The 20,397-nt window shown below is 37.5% G+C and overlaps 2 protein-coding genes and 1 long non-coding RNA gene across 3 annotated transcripts; 2 read left to right on the top strand and 1 right to left on the bottom strand.

Moving 5' to 3' along the window:
* Positions 1–4,124: 4,124 nt before the first annotated feature.
* On the top strand, positions 4,125–10,531 carry LOC113711545 (putative late blight resistance protein homolog R1B-16). Its single transcript, XM_072067196.1, has 4 exons — positions 4,125–7,754; positions 7,847–7,856; positions 9,577–10,017; positions 10,077–10,531. The coding sequence occupies exons 1-4, from the start codon at positions 4,261–4,263 to the stop codon at positions 10,485–10,487; spliced, it is 4,356 nt and encodes a 1,451-aa protein (XP_071923297.1). The 5' UTR covers positions 4,125–4,260; the 3' UTR covers positions 10,488–10,531.
* A 3,096-nt stretch (positions 10,532–13,627) lies between these two features.
* Positions 13,628–14,806, bottom strand: LOC113712641 (uncharacterized). Its single transcript, XR_003453318.2, has 2 exons — positions 14,406–14,806; positions 13,628–13,849 (listed from the first exon to the last, which is right to left on the bottom strand). It is a non-coding gene; the product is annotated as an uncharacterized lncRNA (long non-coding RNA).
* A 1,141-nt stretch (positions 14,807–15,947) lies between these two features.
* Positions 15,948–18,807, top strand: LOC113712640 (uncharacterized acetyltransferase At3g50280-like). Its single transcript, XM_072066840.1, has one exon. It carries the CDS (start codon positions 17,335–17,337, stop codon positions 18,697–18,699), a length of 1,365 nt encoding a protein of 454 aa, XP_071922941.1. The 5' UTR covers positions 15,948–17,334; the 3' UTR covers positions 18,700–18,807.
* Positions 18,808–20,397: the final 1,590 nt, after the last annotated feature.

Raw genomic sequence — 20,397 nt, 5'->3', positions numbered from 1 at the left:
ACCTTCCCTTTTGATAAAAGAGAAGGAACATTCTGTGAAAACTTGTCTGAGCTTCAAGATATCAAAAAGAATGACTCCAATATGTGGATCCGCTGCCTTTCTCGCATTAATTTTGTCAATTATACCTTTGCAGTCAGATTGTATCAGGACCTTTCTCCAACCCTTTTGCTTTGCAATGTTCACAGCCTGCCTGATAGCCTGAGCTTCCTCCACAGCCGGTTCCCCCAGTTTGTCCTCACAATCTGCCCATGCCCCAATCAAACCACCATCATCCTTTCTGGCCACAATCCCCCTCCCCACTCTCTGCTTTTGTGTGTTCAGACCAATGTTTTGAAAATCGGACCGGACCGGCCGGTTCGACCGGTTGAACCGCGAACCGGCCATGGCACCGGTCCGGTTCAATGACATTGTTGACTTTGCTAGAAAACCGGTCAAAGACCGGTTGAACCGTGAAAACCGCCGAACCGGATTGAACCGGCGGTTTTCCGGTTTTCAGCTTTCCCCTTTTTTTTTTTTTTTAGTTTTGCAAAATGCAGCTATCAAGATTCGAACCCAAGACCTTTGTAATAAAAGACCAATGTATTAACCGTTGCACCATCACATCTTATTAGTTTTTTTTGATAACTTATTTATATAAAGCAAACACTCATATTTCTTTTTTCCATTTTTCTTACAAAATCTCATGCTCTCAAGGCTCTTTCTTTTTAATTTTCAACTCTCTCTCTCTCTATTCTCTTTTCTTTTGTCACTCCCTTTTTAATCAAACCTCTTTATTTTTAATTTATTGATGTTTTCTTCCATCTTTTAATTTTGTTTTTGTCCATTAAATTGAAAAAAGTTAAAAAAGAATTTTTTTTAACCCAAATTATTTAATGCCACAACCACTCACTTTTATCTTATTTTTTGTTTCTTATCAAGTTTACATTTCTATTTTCAATTTTCTTGACTTCCTTCGAATTCCAAATTTTCTTTTTTAAATTGCAATCTCTAAATTCCAAAACGTAAATTAAAATTTAAGTTCATAATATCTAAATTCTCAGAGACATGAATTTTGTATAATTTCAAAATATTGTGATATTTTGGGGTTGGATTTAGATATAATTGAAATTGAAATGAAATTTATTTGTTTTAACTTATAATTTAAAAAATTTATTTTTAAAAATCCAAGTTATTAAAAAATAGTAAACTTTTCATCATATAAAATATTAAATTAGTCCATTACATGTCTTATTTTGTACATATATATATTTATATAAATTATTTTTTTAAAAATTCATTGAACCGAGGTTGAACCGGTCCGACCGGTTGAATCTCGACCCTTTCACTTCACCGGTTCAATTAACGGTCCGATTTTTAAAACATTGGTTCAGACTGGCATCAGTATTCATGATTATATAGCCTTTAGGTGGTAATGACCACCTACCACCTTTCATAGCTTTGTCCCCCCCTACTTTTCTTTTAGAATCATCCCCACTCCCTACGTTCTTATACTCTAACCATTCCAGCATCAAATTTCGACTAATTTCATCCTCAAATAAAAAATTTAATCAAATTGAACAAAAATTGGACACATGATAAGCATGAACCCCTTAAGTAAAAAACCATGCATGATTTAAATTCAACAAAATAAAATAGCTATTTTCACTCTCTCAACTCCAATACTTTCTTCCCAACTCCAATTTTCATTCATATTGATTAATTTCCAGTTTAAGGATGGAATTGATTAAAAAACTTGATAGTTCAAATGCTAAATGTAATATACTGAAAAATTTGAGTACGAAGTGTATCCATGATCCAAAGTTTAAGGATGAAAACTGACATTTTCCCTATCTTTAGGCCAATGGCCAGTTGGCCACATGAGCAGTAAGAAAGTGCTGTTTCCTCAGTCAACTAACATTATTATAAAGTAATTGGTTTTAAGACACTAGCATCATCATTCCTGTTTTGCTATATCTTTTGTCTATTGGTAGAATTGTTGCATCCTCGGTTTTTGTAGGCTACTTGCCATTTTTATAAATAAAAGCCACCTTGAGTTTGTTGACAATTTGGCATAGACCGCTACCTATTTATTAACACATTAATGACCCGTTTAAGCTACAAGTATAGTTTACAAACTGTGCTACTGGTGAGTAATTGAGAAATCACTTACTTTAATTTGAGATAACAGAAAAGATCTTGTAATTCTGATTTTTGAAAGACATCTGAATTCATGATCTTGTAGCTCTGGTCGATACATGCGACCTGGATAATTTGATGCCCTCCCATTCCCTTTAAGTTCTCTGAGAAGGACTAGACAACTTGATGCCAGTCTCCTCTCTTTTTGCAGCTTGATGGCTGTGTAGTGTTCATTGTTTACCATTGGACTTCATTGGTTCCCAAGGTTGCCTGCCTGTTAATTTCATGTTTTTGTTTTCTTGAAATTTTTTTGCTACAATTTCTGCGAAAATGTGAAGTTGTAAGTCCTTCATGTTTAATGGAATGCCAAAAGATCTCTTTCCAATTTCTGTTTAGTCCGAGACAGTTTTTAATGCTATGATCAAGTATCAAATCCTTTCTATTCCAGTCATGTGATCAGTTCAAAACTACCAATATTTAATCTGAGACAGTTTTGAAACCTTATGATGTGCCCATCAAATTGATTCTTTTGCACCCTAGCTTCAGAAAATCATTCTCTTGAACAAGAAAGACAGCACACAAACATATCTCCAAGTTACAAGTGACCCCTTGTGACTTGCATAATACCGGATGACCCTTCTAAAGTTTTAATATAGTTATATAATTTCTCTATGATTTTATATAAAATGAAAAATAGATGGAATGAACCACCCCTAACAGTATAATATCGACTTAACTCCCCTATAATTTGCATGAATGTCCACTATTAAATAATTCCCCTACGATTTTATGTATGGTGGTTGGGTCATTATTCAATTCGGTATTGGAATAGGGATACAATTCGTATTTCAACTAACGATGTTATAGAAGTTATTTTCCGTCAAATTTCTACTTTACATAAAATTAAGAAGAAGTGAAGTAGACATTTTAAAACATTAGGAAGGTCACGTAACAATAAATGAAATTACAAGGGGTTATATATAATTTGCTCAATATTACTGTGTGTGACTGTGTTAGTTAGCAAATCCTATTCTAAGCCATATACATGACTAAAGTGATATGAACAAAGTAAATGATGACACAACTCGACAGTTAGTAACAGATGTACAAAATAATGTACTCAAGAAAAAAAAAAAAAAAAAGCCCTTGTACTTGCTACAATTAGCAACAGTTGTACTAAAGAAATTCGTTGCGTTTCCTTCAGTTTCCAAATGTAACCACCACAATAATCTACAAAAGCTAGACCTCGAAAGTAATGCACGGCAACCCTAAGTTGAGTGCAAGAATTTAAAAGGCAATATCCTCGGTTCAGTTCAGACTACATATCCCAGCAATCTTCAAGATTCAAGAATGTGAATTAGTGGTATTTGGATTTGGGATTATGTCATCATAAACTTAACCAGAACATAAGAAGACAGACAGAGAATTGGTGATAGAATATCAAATTAATTTTGTTTGTTTCTCTTTCCACAGGAAATTTTTTAGCCAGCATCTGATGGAAGCTAAATGACACTTCGGTTCTCAATCAAATCAAAATAAAATAGCACATTATTCACAGCTACAGGTCATCTATTTTTGGTTGTCAAGCAATTTCCAGTGTCCGTCCGCTGTTTATGCCAGTTTGCATCTAGGACTAATCCACCTTCTCAACCATGGTGGAGTCGGTCCCCGTGAATTCCTCAAGCTTTATACTTCAGATAATATAAAACAATAAGAATTATTGAGTCCTTGATCCGAACTTTAGCTGGACTAAGTTGACTTTGCAAGTCGATGACAAAATGGTAAAGCTAAAACGTTGAGCAACTAATCAAGTTTCTTTCTTTTCTTTCACATGGTGTCATAATAGTAGAAGCTAAATATTCTATTTCCATCTTCAGGTTCTCTGGCCTGCCACTTCTGAATATTTTAGTGAATAAGATATGTAAGTCAGAGCTCTTCACATGATAGTAAATGGGTAGTAAGGATAACATCTTGGTTGAAATGTCCATTTTAATAATGTCATCCTTGAGTTGTAACTTTCTAGGCCTGAAACAATCCAATTGATCACTTCTGCTGCAATCAGTTCATCAAGCTTACCAGTCTCCTTCCCTCCCTTTGGAGAACTATCATTTCTTTGGAGAAACTAATTCGAGAGAGACACAAGGCATGGATGTCTTATTCACTTGTGTTGAAACTCCCTTAATGAGTGTGGCATGGGCCCTGAAACACCGGAGCTTGCCTTCTCTTTTGAGGGATCAGGTCTTGGCCCTAGCAAAAGAGTTGCGATTCCTGAGAACTTTTCTTATTTGTATTGGAACATCGAAGGACATAATGGCTGAATCAAGTTCAATCATTGGGAGATTCGAAGATGCATTTGGAAAGGCAAATGAGGATCTTATCTCTGCTTGTCGTACCATGCAAGAGAAGTTTTCAGGTAAAGAACTTTACCAAGCAGCTTGTGCTATGCTAGAAATGGCCAAAAATTTTCAACCTGAAATCCGGGAAGCTTACGGCAGCTTGTTGAAGCTGTCCCGGCAACAACACAACATTCCGCTGGATCCAAAATTACTAATGGGGTTGATTGATTCTCTCGCAGAGAATTTAACTGATCTTGTTGACTCGGAAGATCTGATTGCTTCTCTGAAGAAACAAATACCAGTCCTCAAGGAGAAGCTGAGGTTCCTCAGAAATTTCCTGGACATTACTGCCAAGAAAAGCATTCCAGACCAGATAATGCAGTCTTTTTTGTCATATGTTCATTTCTCAGCTTCCACTGCAGCATCTCTGTCCTATTGTTGCTGGACTGATGAAATGGATGAAATCATAGCAGGCGGAATGAACATTAAGCTCTCTGAGCTGGTGTGGAAGATTATGCCTGACACTCTAGAGCTCATGGAGATGTATGTTGGACTTCTGAAAGCTTCAACGTTGGCTACTTCTGATGATGCAAAGACAGATGAAGTTGCGAGTTTTGCTAAGTTTCTATTGGAAAACTTTGTCAGTTTCACAGACAATAAAGCTTCAATGATTCAGGAGGAACTAATATTCCTGCTGTCTTTTATGATTGGTCTCCAAGAGGAGTGCACAGGAGATTTGGGACAGATCTCAGCAAATATTAAAACCATTGCAAGGGAGGCAGGATATTTGGAGTACAAGCACCTTCTCAATGAAGGGACAGAGGACCAGATCAAGGAGATGAAGCATGTGGCTGATAAGTTGCTTGAAAAGATGAAGCTTGTCAAAGCAGAGATACTTCTGATAGAGCTACTACACTCAGAGGACAGTCTGTTTGTCCTCATGAGAGATGCAAATGCAGCAATCCATGAGGAGCTGAAATTCTTCAAGTCTTTTTTGTTGAATCCAAAGCAAGACGGGGAATCTTTCCTAAAACAAGCTGAAACGGTTGCCAGTGAGGTTACATCTCTTATCCACTCAATTCATGGCAAAAAATTTAACGAAGAAATGGTTACAAAAATAAATCTTGATCTTTTTTGGTTGCTAGAAACGATTAAGCTCTTTAGATCAGAGATCCATTTGAATGAGCTAAAAAATAATGAGGCCAATTCGTTGTTCCCCAAGAGGGGTGACACTGAAATTCTTTACAAGGGATTGAGGTCATTGAGGGCATTTTTCATGGATATCCCTGACAATGACGAGAACAGGGAGGATAGGAAATTGTATTTAACATATCTAGAAGCTGCAATTAGTGAATTACAACCTCTCGATCTGCCACTTCGTGTCAACAAAATGACAGAAGACTTGGTAGATGTATATTTGGCGAAAGGCAACGCTGTTGCCAATGATTCAGGATCTCAAAACTGTTCAGTTGGTGAAAGTATGATGCAAAAAGGTATGCAAATTCATCCATTTGCATCTGAAGTGCTACAGTTATTTGGGCTTTTCAAGGCTCATATGGGACAGATATATCTCCAAGATGTAAAGTCATTGCAGTCAAATCTTCCCAGGACTGATGATCTAGGATTTATCACTTCTCTCTTGCAAAATCTGAGAGAGTTGCTGAATCACGATGCAAATCATGCAGCATCTTTCGCAAAGCAACATCTTCAAATGGTATGCGTGGAATTAGAGTTCCTCCAATCTTTCCTAGTAAAAAGTGTGAAGCAAAAAAATGACCATGCAGAAGTTAGAGATCTTTGGACGTGCATTACCAAAGTTGCTTATGAGGCAGAATGGGTCATTGACTCATTTGTCCTTAGAGATGGCCCTTTTACCTATCACATGCTGTGGCTTTCTGCCGTCATGGAGTACATTAAGCTTATCAAAGCAAAGGCCATTTGTGTTCAGGAAAAGTATTACAATGAAGTTCATGACATCGCCAAGCCCTCAGATCGGGCACCCTCATCGGTTAGTACTCCGGAATTGGATGAAGTTGTTGTAGGTTTCAATAATGAGGAGAAGGAGATAAAAGGTGTTCTAACAAGAGGAGAAATGAAGATGGATATCATCTCCATTGTAGGAATGCCAGGGCTTGGCAAGACAACACTGGCCAAAAAAGTGTACAACTCTCCCTCTGTTGCCTCTCACTTCCATGTTCGTGCTTGGTGTTGCATCTCTCAAAAGTATCAGAGGAGACAGTTATTACTTGATATCTTGGGCCAAATTATTGAGATCACTGACCAGATCCGCAGACTGGATGATGATGATATAGCTACAAAGTTGTACCAATCTTTGAAAAGGAAAAGATATCTCATTGTGATGGACGATCTGTGGGAAATTGGAGCATGGAGTGACATGAGGCAATCATTTCCAGATGATAAGAATGGTAGCAGAATTTTGTTCACAAGTCGACAGCAAGATTTGGGTTTACAAGCTAAAGAAGATGGCAAAACTTTCCCTCTTTGTCCACTTTCTAAGGATGAAAGTTGGCAGTTATTGCAAAAGAGGGTATTCTGTGAAGTAGACTGCCCTAACACATTGCTGGAAGTTGGAGAGAGAATTGCAGGAAATTGCAAAGGGATACCTCTTTCACTTGTTGTGATAGCTGGTCTCCTTGCAAGAACAGAGAAGACTCCAGATAGGTGGAAGCAAGTTTTGGAAAAGTTGTGCTCTTATATTTTTGCGGATCCAGAGGGAGGATGCATGCATGCACTAGGATTGAGTTATGAGCACTTGCCAGACAATTTGAAGTCGTGCTTTCTTTATTTTGGTGCATTCCCAGAAGACGCAGAAATTCCAGCCTGGAAATTGTCATGCCTATGGATTGCAGAAGGGTTTGTACAAAATACTGACTCTAAGAGCTTGGAGGATGCTGCAGAGTATTGCTTGTCAGAATTATTATCTAGGAGCCTAGTCATTGTGGCAAAAAAAAGGTCCAATGGCAAAGTGAAATCATTTCGAATTCATGATCTGTTACGGACGCTGTGCTTGAAAAAAGCCAAAGAAGAAAACTTTTTCCAGCTGATACATGGGTATAAACAACTTTTTTCGCCTTCTGGTGAGGCCGAGGGTCTGGATTATGATGCAGATTCCACTAACAGCTTTTCATCAACTCCCCTGGAATACCAAGACCGACGGCTGTGCATCTGTTCTAAGCGAAAGCATTTTAGTCTGCTGAAACCTTGTGGTAGACAGGTTCGTAGTCTATTGTTTTTTGCCTCTAATGAGATATACCCAAGAACTCCAGAGAAAATTCTTAAATTGTGATGAAAAAAAAAAGTTATTCTACAAAGGGGGTGATTTGTGAAGTTGGTTCCACAAATGTGATCTTCGCATTTGTGAAATGCGAGTTCAGGAAATGCGAGGTAAGTGTTTTCAGAAAAAAAGAAAAAAAAGCTCGCATTCTGAGATACCTCGCATTCAAGAAATGCGAGGTACTCAATCTTCTTGCTCCATTTGCTGGTACAAGAACCAGCATGAAGTACAAGACCGCTTGCAAAATGAGAAGCAACAAATGGGATTTTTCTTCATTTTTCTTTTTTCTCCAAGATTACCAATACACAATTCCACCTCACTCACCAGAAGATGCCAAGAATATTCTGGAATTAAGAGCATCAAACGGCTCAAATTCTGGCCATAAAAATGCAGCAAACAATTACCATGGATGCCAAGAACTGGGGCTGAGAGTTTTGAGGGACTGAGGAAGACAAAGAGCAAGAGTGAAATGGGGGGAAAAGGGAAGAGTGGAAGCAAGAAGCTTTCGGAGGGTTGGAAAGGATGAGCTGGAGCAGGAAAGAAAAGAAAGCAGAGGAGAAACTAAGAGAAAAAGGAGGAACTTTGCAGCTGGGTTTGTAAGAGAGCTACGGGTTGAGTGAGTTGCCTGGGCGAGAACCTCGCATTTAACAAATGCGAGGTATATGACCTCGCATTTAACAAATGCGAGGTCTGTTTTTCTTTTTCTTTTTTTTTTTTATTTGAATGCTAGGAAAATTCAGGGAGACCTCGCATTCAGCAAATGCGAGTTCCTTGAGCTCGCATTTGCTGAATGCGAAGACCCCCGAACGGAATCCCATACAAAAAATGTCCCCTTTGTAGAATTTTTTTAAAAATCATCATAATTTTAGAAATTTCTCAAGAACTCCATATGATATTGAGAAATTTCTAATTTTGTGATGAATTTTAAAAAAATTCTACAAAAGGAGTGATTTTGGTAATGGATTCCGTCCGGGGGGTCTTCGCATTCGTGAAATGCGAGCTCAGTAGAGTTCGCATTTCACGAATGCGAGGTTAGAATAGAGCTCGCATTCGCGAAATGCGAGCTCTACTTATTGAGCTCTCATTCCACAAATGCGAGCTCTAATTTAATGTTTCTTTGCATCAACTCCTAGTTTGCTGGTTCAGACTTGCGGCTTTGAAACTTTATCTACTTCAGTTGCTGTTTGGTTGTCTTTGTTTGGCCGCAAGTTCTGATCTGCTGAGATTTGTGTTTATAATCAATAACCCTGGTTTCATTTGAAGTGTTCAGTGTTAAGGGGTATTTGGGGTGATAGGTTCACTAGTTTTGTTTGAAGCTTTGCATGATTTTTCTGCATCGAAATTTGCAGAAGCATTGTTGTTGAAGAAAAAACTGTTCTTTGATGCTCGCATGATCCTTTCATCTAATTTGTTTTGTGCTTAAACATAAGGATTTTTGCGGCTAAAAGATGGAAAATGTTTAGAATTTTTATTACTATAGTCTAAGTGTTGACTGTTCAAGTCATTAGTTGCAGTCGGATGAAAGGAAACAACATCAGACACCATAAAGGCTGTGCCGCGAGCCTGCTGCCGAACCATCTTGCATGAAGTATTTTCAATATTTGCATGATTTCCTCCTTGTCTTGGCTCTCAGTGAGCTCGCATTCCGGGAATGCGAGCTCCAATTCGAGCTCGCATTGGCGGAATGCGAGCTCAGTGAGCTCGCATTTCCGGAATGCGAAGACCCCTATTTGCAGAATACACTCCAAGAATCGCCCTCGTTGTAGAATTCTTTTTTTTTTCCATCATAAACTAAGAATTCACCCATATGATATTTCATTCATTTGTCAGAATTTTAAACTTGTTAGAGTGTTAGATGTGGAAAGCATCAACATGGGTGATTCCTTTCCCATTGGACTAGAACTACTTGTTCAGTTGAAGTATTTGGCAGTTAGAGGTGATGTCAAATCTGTTCCATCATCAATATGCAAGCTCTGGAATTTAGAAACATTTCTTGTGAAGGCATTAAGGGGTGAGGTTCTGGTGCCATCTTCCTTTTTGAATATGAAGAGATTGAGGCGTGTACATATAAATGATCGTGTTGCTTTCAGCTCGCTAAATGATAAATCTGATTATTCTTCGCTAGTAGAGAACATGGAAACGTTTTCCACTCCAGCTCTTTCATATGGAAGTGTTACAGAAAAGATGTTGAGAAGGTTTCCGAGTCTTCGGAAACTAAGATGCATTTTTGTGGAATCTTCGGATTACTCCAAGAAGTTCACCAAATTTCCTGTGTTGGATTTTCCAACTCACCTTGAGTCTCTGAAGATACTTTATCATGGCATGGTTAGTCAGCCTTGCGAGTTCAACTTGCCCTTGAATCTCAAAAAATTAACTCTGTCAAAATTTCGCTACCCCACCTTGAAGTTCTGAAGTTACTGTCAAGAGCTTTTGATGGACAAATTTGGGAAATGACGGGGGGAGAATTCCAGAGTCTCAAATACCTGAAACTTGACAACCTATGGATTGCTCAATGGAAAGCTTCCAACGATCACTTGCCTTGCCTGAGGCATCTTGTATTGCAAAGGTGTAAAAAACTGGAGGAAGTTCCGTCCAGTCTTGGGGATATCCCTACATTGGAGAGAATTGAAGTACACTGGTGTAGCCAATCTGCTGCAGTTTCGGTCAAGGAAATTGAAGATGAGCAGCGAGACATGGGAAATGAGGAGCTTAAGGTCCTAATATCTGGAATGGAACAATAGAGTTCTTTGCAGGAAGTGGATTAGATGTCTGCTCATGTTAGCAGGTAATAAACTTTATGTTTCTTAGTTTCTACCTTTTTTTTTCTATCTTATTTTCTTCTATATTTTGATGCACCCTGTCTTTAAGAGAATTCGTACACATATAGTATCACATGAGTACACTTCATGATCATAATCTCGCAAATACTACTTGATTATCGACAAGGAAGAATACATGCATATGGCATAGGATTCGATTTATTTTATATAGTACGAGTCCTTATCAGAAAAGTTTTACCTCTATTTTGAGATTAAAAACAAAGTTTAGATGACCATGAAGACTGCATGCTCATTTTTCATGGAGATCAGAAGGATGGAAATGTGTTCAAAATGCAAAAACAGATATTCAGAGATTTGAATTTCATCCAAGCCTAAATATTACCTCTCTTTCATACAGTGGCGGATTTACACCGGAGGCACTGGGCCCCTTAAATTTTGATGACACCTATAAAAATTTAATGTAATTTCAACTGTGCCCCTTGGAGTTTTGTGTATCTATTGGTTTATAGGCCCCCACTGTCTCCTTAAATTTCTATAATACCTATAAAAATTTGATGTAATTTCAAGTGTGCCCCCTAGAGTTTTGTGTATCTACCGGTTTATGTGCTTTTAAAGTTGTCTTTGATTTTACCTGTTGTTACAACTATCGTAGAAAAGGTTTTTTCAATGATAAATATAGTGAAGAATCGGTTACAAAATAGAATGGAAGACACTTGGATGAATAATTGTTTAGTTACTTATATTGAAAAAAATAAATTTTGTGAAATTCGAAATGAAAAAGTTGTAAACCATTATCAAAATATGAAAACTCGTCATGAGCAATTGTAAATGGTTTAGTTTGCTTTTGAAATAAAATTATTATTACATTAATAATTTTGAGTTTGTCTTTTGATGTTTTTCATAAAATATGTGCATTATTTGTACTTGTTGGTGAATATTTTTTTTCCTTAAAAAACTAAAAAAAAGGAGTAGGTAAAAAATTTTGGAGTTGCTTTTACCCTCACTGAAAATTTTTTCTGACTCCGCCACTGCTTTCATAGTATTAGGAAGAAAAAGTCTACATCTGTTGTTTCTTTGTTCCCTGGAACTGATTATATTCTTTGCAACAATCTTTTTCTTGCACATTATGGTGAAAAGAGTCATATGTTGGATGAAAATGTTTAAAAATGCTGAGCATGGTACTCACGAATTCCACCTTTATCCTGCTCCTATTTCTTGTGAGATGGAGTCGCAGCATGTATTTGCATCTGAATTTGCCATGGTTAAATGATTTTGTTTTTCAAGTAACCCGGCTATACTGTCCTCCGTTATTTATGACAGCAAAGGCAAAAAAAAAAAATCTGGCTGAAGGCTGATCACCGATGGATTCAATATGGTTTATGTATGCATCTCCAATAATGTCCACAAGCAAGCTGGTCTACAACTTTCTACCTGTTCTGCTTGGTGTTCGTCTACCTTTGTGCTTCAATTGGTGCTTCTTCACTTTGAGAGTCTGTGACTCTATCTACTGCAAGTTAAACTGGCGGTGGAAGATTTACTCTGCCATATCTTCACTTTGTAATTGGCTCATATCCTGTGTTCTTGATAAAGCTTGGTGGGACAAGATTCTTGTTTTCCAAATGGACTTTGCTTGTATTTGTGAGTGATTATATGTGTTACTATTCAGCTTGATACTTTGACTTCTTGTTTCGTTACAAAAATGTGTCATTTCATTTGGAAATTTCCATTAAGCAAATGAAAAATACTTAATGCCACATAAAAAGAATGTAGATTTTGATCCTTCTTCATCAATCAGTGAAATAACTGCGAAAAGAAATAGTAGCTTCAGTTGTTTTTTGAGAGACGTCTTACTAATGGTCTATTAGTAGTAGCAATGGTAACCATCAGACCAAACAAGTGCAGAGCACATCCGTCTGAATTTTTTTTAAAACAAGTCATTTAAATGTTACATTTTTTATGAAAGGCAAGATATCTCACCCCACCAACTAGGTAGTGGCCACTGAGCCGATGGGCCAGTGGTTAGTAGCAATGGTACTCGAGACATTAAAATACTGATAAATAGGACTTGCAGTTAACATTTGGAATTTGTTGGTCTTTCAATTACACTGAAGACAATGCAGCAGCAAGTAGCAAGAAGCTTTTGCACTATGTTGTTGGCCCCTTCATCATTCATTCTACATTATTTCGGGAAAAAAAAAAAAGCCTCTCTTTCTATTCTCCAAAAGCCTGTAAAGGAAAAGAAAAGCAGTTGCCAATTGCACGTATTACAAGACAATTGTCTTATGATATCCTTGTCAGTGTTATTAGATTCGTACTGATCCCTTCACCTGGACTTCCAGTCCTCTCAGGTTATTATTCCCACATGGGCTATGTTTAGCTGTTGATTGCTTCATTGTTGCTTTACAGTTCCACTAGATTTTTAGCCCTGATGCCATGCATCAGGTAGCTGACACTCGTTATTTTTCTGTTATGTTTGTGTGTTTTTTTTTTCTTTGTTAGATATAGTAATCATGTGATTGAATGTCTTTTTTCTAATTACACAGATAAACATGACAGTGGCAATGACAATGGCAACCAATTCTATCATCTACCAGTGGCAATGACAGACCGTATGCATGTGTAAATTTAAAAGGAAAATTATTAAATTTTTTTAAGTAATTGTTGGAGATTTTTTTCTTTTTTAAAAATATGAATGAAAAAATTGTGTTTTTCTTCTTCTTTTTTTTTTTAGGAAGTTGTTGATTTTTTTTTGGGTCAAATATCAACTTCAATATATATATAGATATCGGAAGTTGTTGATGGTTGTTGCTTTATTGGAAGTTTTTCAGTGGTTCATTGGTATGGAATATTTTTGCCCAAAAGAATATATAAATTGTTAGCATATTACAGGATAGTTTTGTCCCTCAGGGGTTTGAGTGACACCAAAAAAAAAAAAAAAAGAAATAAATTGTTTGTGTGTGTATTGTTCTCCCACATAGGCCAACCTAATGGGAAATAGATTGATATGGGAAATGATAGTAATTCTTCGGACAGATTAACCTGTCCCAACTCAACCAAACAATTATAAAGCTAAAAGAAGATAAGTTAATAGAAACAAACTGTAAACAAAATGCAGTAAAATTAAAAAGAAGATTTATAGTGGTTCAGCACTAAAATCGACGTCCACTATCCAAAGTCTTTCTTCCCAACTGGAATCTAAGAAGCTAAATTCCTTTGACAATTGTAATGCAAACTGATTGATATAAACCTGTTCAAAGATAACAAAGTGAGTCCCTTCCTTCCATTTGCCTTTCTTCAACAAGTTTCAACTTTTCGAGAATATACTGTTTACAAAAAAAAATGGTACAAATTGATTAACGGAAACCAATAGAAATAAATTCCACAAAAAAAAAAAACATAAACAATTTGATTGTAAAAGGGCAAAAAAAGACACAATTTTATGTAAGCAAAGCAGAGGAAGAGGAATGGGAGGGGATTAAGCTCCAAAAACCAAGTCCAACCCATCGCACGAAACAAAAGCTGGTAATACACATAGTTGGTGCTACTGCGCCCGCAGCCGAGTTTGAAGAGGGGGGAGGATTGAACGACAACTTGCGGTGGGTTTACTAAATTCCCCTTCTTTGAAAACAAGATTGACAGCGGACTCCTAAATCGACAGTTCGCTCACGCTTTTCGTGTTCATGCAGCTATGCAGTGGAAGGGAAGAAGAATGAAAGCTAAGAAGACGCGGACTCCTAGATCGATAGTTCACTCGTGCTTTTCGTGTTCACACAGCTATGCGGTAGAAGGGAAGAAGAATGAAAGCTAAGAAAAAATTGCTAAGAAGAATGAAAGCTGAGAATGAAAGCTAAGAATAATGACCGCCCACCGCCCACTGACCGCTAAGAATCGGTGAGTGCCAATATTGTGAGCAGAAATTTCTGGCTAGCAAAATCGTCCCCCACCGCCCACTGACCGCTAGGAATCGGTGACTGCCAAAATTGTGAGCAGAAAGTTGCTGACCGAGAATGAGAGAAAATTGCTGACCGCCACCGGCCAGAGAAAGCTAAGAAGAAGAATGAGGAATTGAAGCGGTGTTCCCAAAACCAAGAACAGGCCAAGAATGAGAAGAAAAGCATGAGAGCCACGCGGATGAGAAGAAAGGAATGAGAGCCACGCAGATAAAGGAAATTCCAGCGCAGCCACTAACACCGAATGACAAAGGACCAAAACGCCCCTCAAAGCCACAAAAATAGGACCAAAACACCCCTCAAAGCCACAACAATCACGTGATAACCGCTCATCCTGCACTGTTCACAAAGGCTATCGACGCTTTATATATGTAAGATAAGATTTCGCACCGAAGAAAAGAAGAAGAGTAAATTATCTTTTACTTTGTGTGATTTGGTGCTTTATTACATTGTTCTCCTATATTTTAAAAATTTATATATAATTCTTTCATAATTTTTGGACTAAAATATTGTGATTAGTTTTTTTCATTAAAACTAAGGATCAATGTCAAAAAGTGAAACAAAAACTAATGAATTGACTAATTCACCATTTCACTACTTTTTTTTGCCCTTTTTTCCTTTCCTTTCTCTTCTTTTGCCCTTTTTTCCTTTCCTTTCTCTTCTTCTTTTACCTTTGGAAAGGGAAAAGATGTTTTTAAAAAATTGTACTTTGCCCTACAAAATCATAATAAATCTTTATTTGTCCCAAATGCAAAAAGAAGAAAGATAAATAGAAAATAAATAAACAAGAAATAGAAAATAGCATACCACAATGTCACTTTTTTCTTTGTTTTTTCATTTTCAGTATGCTTCTTAATTTTCTATTTCTTATTTATCTATTTTTAGGATAAATTACATATAATCTCCCTGTGATTTCATCTATTGTCACATGATTCCTAGCATGTCAAATGCCCACTGCACTCCATCTATAGTTTTATATAAAGTGAAAATTTAACACAATATAACTATGCAATGTGGTTAGTTGAAATACGAATAGTGTCATTACTTAAATACTAAATCAATTGACGGCTTAACCACCCTGCACAAAAGTATAGAGGGATTACGTGGATAAATGTAAAAATTACAGGGGGTAAAGTAAGTATTTATACAAATCATAAGGGAATTACTTGGATATTAAGATTTTATCACAGGGCCTTTTAAAGCACATTTGGTATGAACGCTGTAATTGATTGTGCATTCCATCCATTTTTTCACTTTACATAAAAGCCATAGGGGGTTATGTGGTTATTTTAAAACCTTAGGACAGGTCATTTGGCATTTTGTAAAACCACATAGGGGTATTAAGTAATTTACCCTTTTTTATTTCACTTCCTTTTTTTTTTATTTGGGGCAATTTAAGCTTTATCACAATTTAGTAGTCCAATATACTAAATAGGAATACCACTTTATTTTTGAGTATTTATTTGGGTGATTCAATTGAACAAATATACTTTTATTATTCAAGCGAAATATGTCAAAAGTTGTATTCACTCTAATGCTGTCTTTGGTTCCTTAAATGAAGAAAAATTAATAACATGGCATTCGATTTCTCTTCCCTGGGCTGGCTACTCCTACTGCTCCCTCAAACGCAGTTTCCCATGGTCCCTCCAGCTCCCCAGCTCCACCTCTAGTTTTTTTGATATCCAAATCTCTTTTAACCAATCTCATTTTTAACTTTTTTGTGTTTGTGATTAAAAGTGGCCCTCAACCATCTTTTTCTTGATGCATTTAACAAGAATTCCAAGTGCATATTCATTTGGTATAAGAAACCACTGAAGGCTAAATCGAAGAGATTGGAGATTTTTTTCAAGGGTGGTTGCCCTTCTCGGTATCTTCTTAGCCTTTGATTTCTTCTCTCCTCTTCTCTTCTTCAGGTACCGACAACTCTTCTGTTTATTGTTCATTTTTCTCAGGGTTTATTTCACTGACCACGCTTCTGTACTATTGCTAGTAATAATTGTCACTGGAACCAAAGAGAAACTGCTGCCATGATCATGATTAATTAGTGAATTGCTATTGATTTGGTTGTCAATGATGGAGTTGCTATTGATTTAGGTGAATCTTAAACCAACAACAAAATTTTAGATTTTTTTTGGATGAATAAATGTTTGAATTCTGATCAAGAAGACTTTTGTTGTTCACTTCAATAATAAAACCGTGCGTGGTTTGGTATGATTAGATTGTAGAGATAAGGGCTGGGTAAATGCTTGGGGAGGAGGCACTGTCAGGACTGTGGGGAAGCTGTGAAGGGATGGTGGTGTATTGTTGTAAATTAAAAAAATAAAGGGTGTTCATTGTAATATCAACGTTTAGACTCAAATAGTCTAAGACATATGAGAATTGAGAAAACATTCTTCCTGTATTCAAGTAGTTTAGCCAAAAGGTGATAAAGATAGATGATGGGTAGACCAAATATGTTGTTTAGTTTGACACGCATTCGTTTATCACCGGGTCTGGTCCAACTGAGGCTCCCTGGCCAGGGAACAATTTTAAACGCTTTATGGTTCCTGCAGTACAAGTTTTCTTTGAAATCCAAGTAACTATGTCTAGTTTTATAGATTGGTTGTCTTGGTCCAAAGTATCCGAAGATTTGTTTATAGATGGTCAAGCTGGCAACTTGATTGTTTAGTGCAGTTTGTCAACAAATGAAATTTCTGGGGAAACTGCTGCACTCAGAAAAATAAATGGTTTTTAATGACTTGGACATGTCAATCGGCAAGCATTCTGCATATTTTAGGGCCATTTACTCCATTACTCCAAGGGCTGGAAAAACCAAGGGCCATTTACTCCATTAGAAAGACATAGCTGAAGTAGCAGCAATGAGTTCTCCTGGGATTCAACATATCTCACAATGTTTTATCAAACCAAAAAACACACCAGAAGAGGCAAAGCAACCGATTTACTTGTCACAGTGGGATCTAGCAATGGCTTGCGCCAACTACATTCAGAAGGGCCTTCTTTTTGCCAAGCCTCCAGCTTTCGACCGTGAAAATCAGATGGAGGACCTCCTGGAGAAGCTCAAGGAATCTCTTGCTCTCACCCTGGATCATTTCTATCCATTAGCTGGTCGTCTTGCAACTTTGAAACAAGAAAATCCCCCAATTTACTCCATCTATGTTGATTGCAACAATAGTCCTGGGGCAAGATTTGTTCATGCATCCTTGAACTCGACCATCGATGATATTATTTCACCAATTGACGTCCCAAAAATTGTTCAATCATTCTTTGATCATGACAGGGCTATCAACCATGACGGTCACACCAGGCCTTTGCTGACCATTCAAGTCACCGAGTTAATTGATGGCATCTTTATTGGTTGCTCTGCCAATCATATGATTGTTGATGGGACATCCTATTGGCATTTCTTCAACACATGGTCCGAGATCTTCAATGCCAAGGGGCAAAAGATAGCGATCTCAAGACCACCTATCCACAAGCGCTGGTTTCTTGAGGGGCATGGTCCAATTCTTAGCCTTCCATTCACCCACCATGATCAATTCGTACGAAGACACGAGGCACCACAAATGAGGGAAAGAGTTTTCCATTTCTCATCAGAGTCATTGGCTAAAGTGAAAGCTAAAGCAAATGCTGAATCTGACACCACCAAGATTTCTTCATTGCAAGCATTGTCAGCTCATGTCTGGAGGTGCATCACAAGGACTCGAAATTTGCCACCTGATCAGGAAACAAGCTGTATGATGGCAATCAATAACAGGACAAGGTTATGTCCGCCTGTGCCTCAGGAATATGTAGGTAACTGTATTCAGGCGGTGAGAGCAACTGCTGCAGCTGGTGAGTTGCTTGATCGCGGGCTCGGATGGTCTTCCTCGAAATTGCATCTGGCAGTGCACAACCATACAGATGAAATTGTACGCAACTGGGTTGAATCATGGCTGCAATCGCCCGTCATTTACCAAGCGGCTGAGCTCATTGATCCTTGCAGCGTATTGATCGGAAGTTCTCCAAGGTTCAACATGTATGGCAATGAATTTGGCCTAGGGAAAGCAGTAGCAATTCGTAGTGGTTATGCAAACAAGTTCGATGGGAAAGTTTCCTCATTTCCGGGAATCGAAGGAAGTGGAAGCATTGACTTGGAGATATGCCTTCGACCACATTCCATGAGTCTTCTTGAGTCTGATGAGGAGTTCATGGGGGCTGTCACTTTATCAAGCTCAAGGGACTAATCTTGGAGTTCCTTCAGTGTTTAAAAACATTCAGATCAAATCTTGGTTTCTGCCTTAATGCCTTTGTTGAAATAATTCTTGAATGGAAGTATCAATTTTAATTTAAAATTTTGTTTATAAGTTCCAACTCGTTTTAGTACTAATCATTGGATTTCCTAAATGAAGGCAGAGGAGAAACAGCGATTACGTTGAGAATTCGCCTCAATACCTGCCTTTCCCTTCTGATCTAAATCTAATTTTCCTTAGGGTCCAATTTCTGGCTGCATTATTCTGTATGAGGCATAAAAGATCTGTCTATCGTCCGTGTTTAGGCTGCATATAATATAGTTAGAAATTCCTATTGTTGGTTGTACGCAACGCAAAAAGATAAATCCATTTCTGGTTGGGGAATTATTCATTGCCACAAGGCTCCACTTCATCTACCTACATAATTTTATTAACTCAAAATTCAACGATAACAATATCAAGTCGTAATTTTTCGCTTATGATTATTCACAAACATCAACTTAGAGACTTTTCCTCCATCTCACAACTTAACTCAACTCAACTCTTCAAGAAGCAATAGTATTTATAGATTGCAAAATTATCTAAACAGACACAATTGTAAATCGAAACTTATTTGGACTTAGAGTTGACCATTGTTTAAACGACTTAAGCAAAATTAAAGGAAACTCCCCGGACTTAGTAGAGTCAAATTTGTGCTTGGACACAATTACTAAGAACTAAAAGGAAGCATTGAACTTGTCAAACCCACGCACAACTAAATAAACTAATAACGCTTGGTTTAAGATATTCTAACACGGAACTTGATTAATGACTACTGAAGAGGATTGAGAAGGACATTTACGCACAAGAACTATCTTTTAGCAGAAATTTCCTTTTTCCTTTTTATATTAATTATGCTTCTGTACTGTGGGTTGCTTTGTTAAACAGGTCGACGAATGTTTGTTGGACACGAGAGAGCATTGAAAGTATATCACCAGCTCAGGACCAAAGCACTTGAGGATGAGCATTGGATTAACCAAATTAGTAATAATTTCTTAAACCTTGGTCAACCATTGGATCAAAATTTTATGGAGTTATATTCTATAATCTTTATATACCGTTCTATCTTTTGGTGGAAGAGAAATACTTACTGCTTTTCGTCTACCTGGTCAACTGATCATGGCTCATCAACCCTTGAATCTTCTTGGAGTATGCGTGCCTCCACATGTCAACAAACTATAAGGCAAGCTCATCAAATCCAGGTTAAAATAATGTCCATCATTTTGGTCGGTGATCTACAATTCCATAGTTAAATTTTCTGGCGATGAATCCTTATCCTCCTGTGGCACGGAGTTTGTCTGCATTAGCTCAGTAGAGTCAAGACCATAAAATTTGCTCAGTAGAGTTTGTCTGCATTAGCTCAGTAGAGTCAAGACCATAAAATTACCCGTCATAACTCATATTTGTAAGAATATTTATGTGGCCTACATGATCACATATAATGTTTTTAAAATTACCTCCCATTAATTAGCTATAATTACCTCCCATCGGTTGGATGTGGGGGGGGGGGGGGGGGGGGGGGGAGGGACATCCCTCCCACATCGGTTGGATGTGGGTTCTTTAATCTGGGTTTAAGATCCATAGGACTCTTGTCCTGTCATCAATTGGCTGGACGTGGATTTTTTGTGGGTCCTCCTTAGATTATTCTTAACT

The sequence above is a fragment of the Coffea arabica genome, chromosome 10e (assembly GCF_036785885.1).
Source record: "Coffea arabica cultivar ET-39 chromosome 10e, Coffea Arabica ET-39 HiFi, whole genome shotgun sequence".
Lineage (NCBI taxonomy): Eukaryota > Viridiplantae > Streptophyta > Magnoliopsida > Gentianales > Rubiaceae > Coffea > Coffea arabica.
The sequence above is the reverse complement of the archived record's forward strand: the minus strand, read 5'-3'. Positions and strand labels throughout refer to the sequence as shown.

What these genes read in the sequence shown, in the direction of transcription:
- LOC113711545 (XM_072067196.1), top strand. Translation starts at nt 4,261, where the DNA reads ATGGATGTCTTATTCACTTGTGTTGAAACTCCCTTAATGAGTGTGGCA. An exon ending in AGAAGTTCACCAAATTTCCT is followed by an intron (nt 10,018 to 10,076) that starts GTGTTGGATTTT and finishes TGGCATGGTTAG; the next exon opens with TCAGCCTTGCGAGTTCAACT.
- LOC113712640 (XM_072066840.1), top strand. Translation starts at nt 17,335, where the DNA reads ATGAGTTCTCCTGGGATTCAACATATCTCACAATGTTTTATCAAACCA.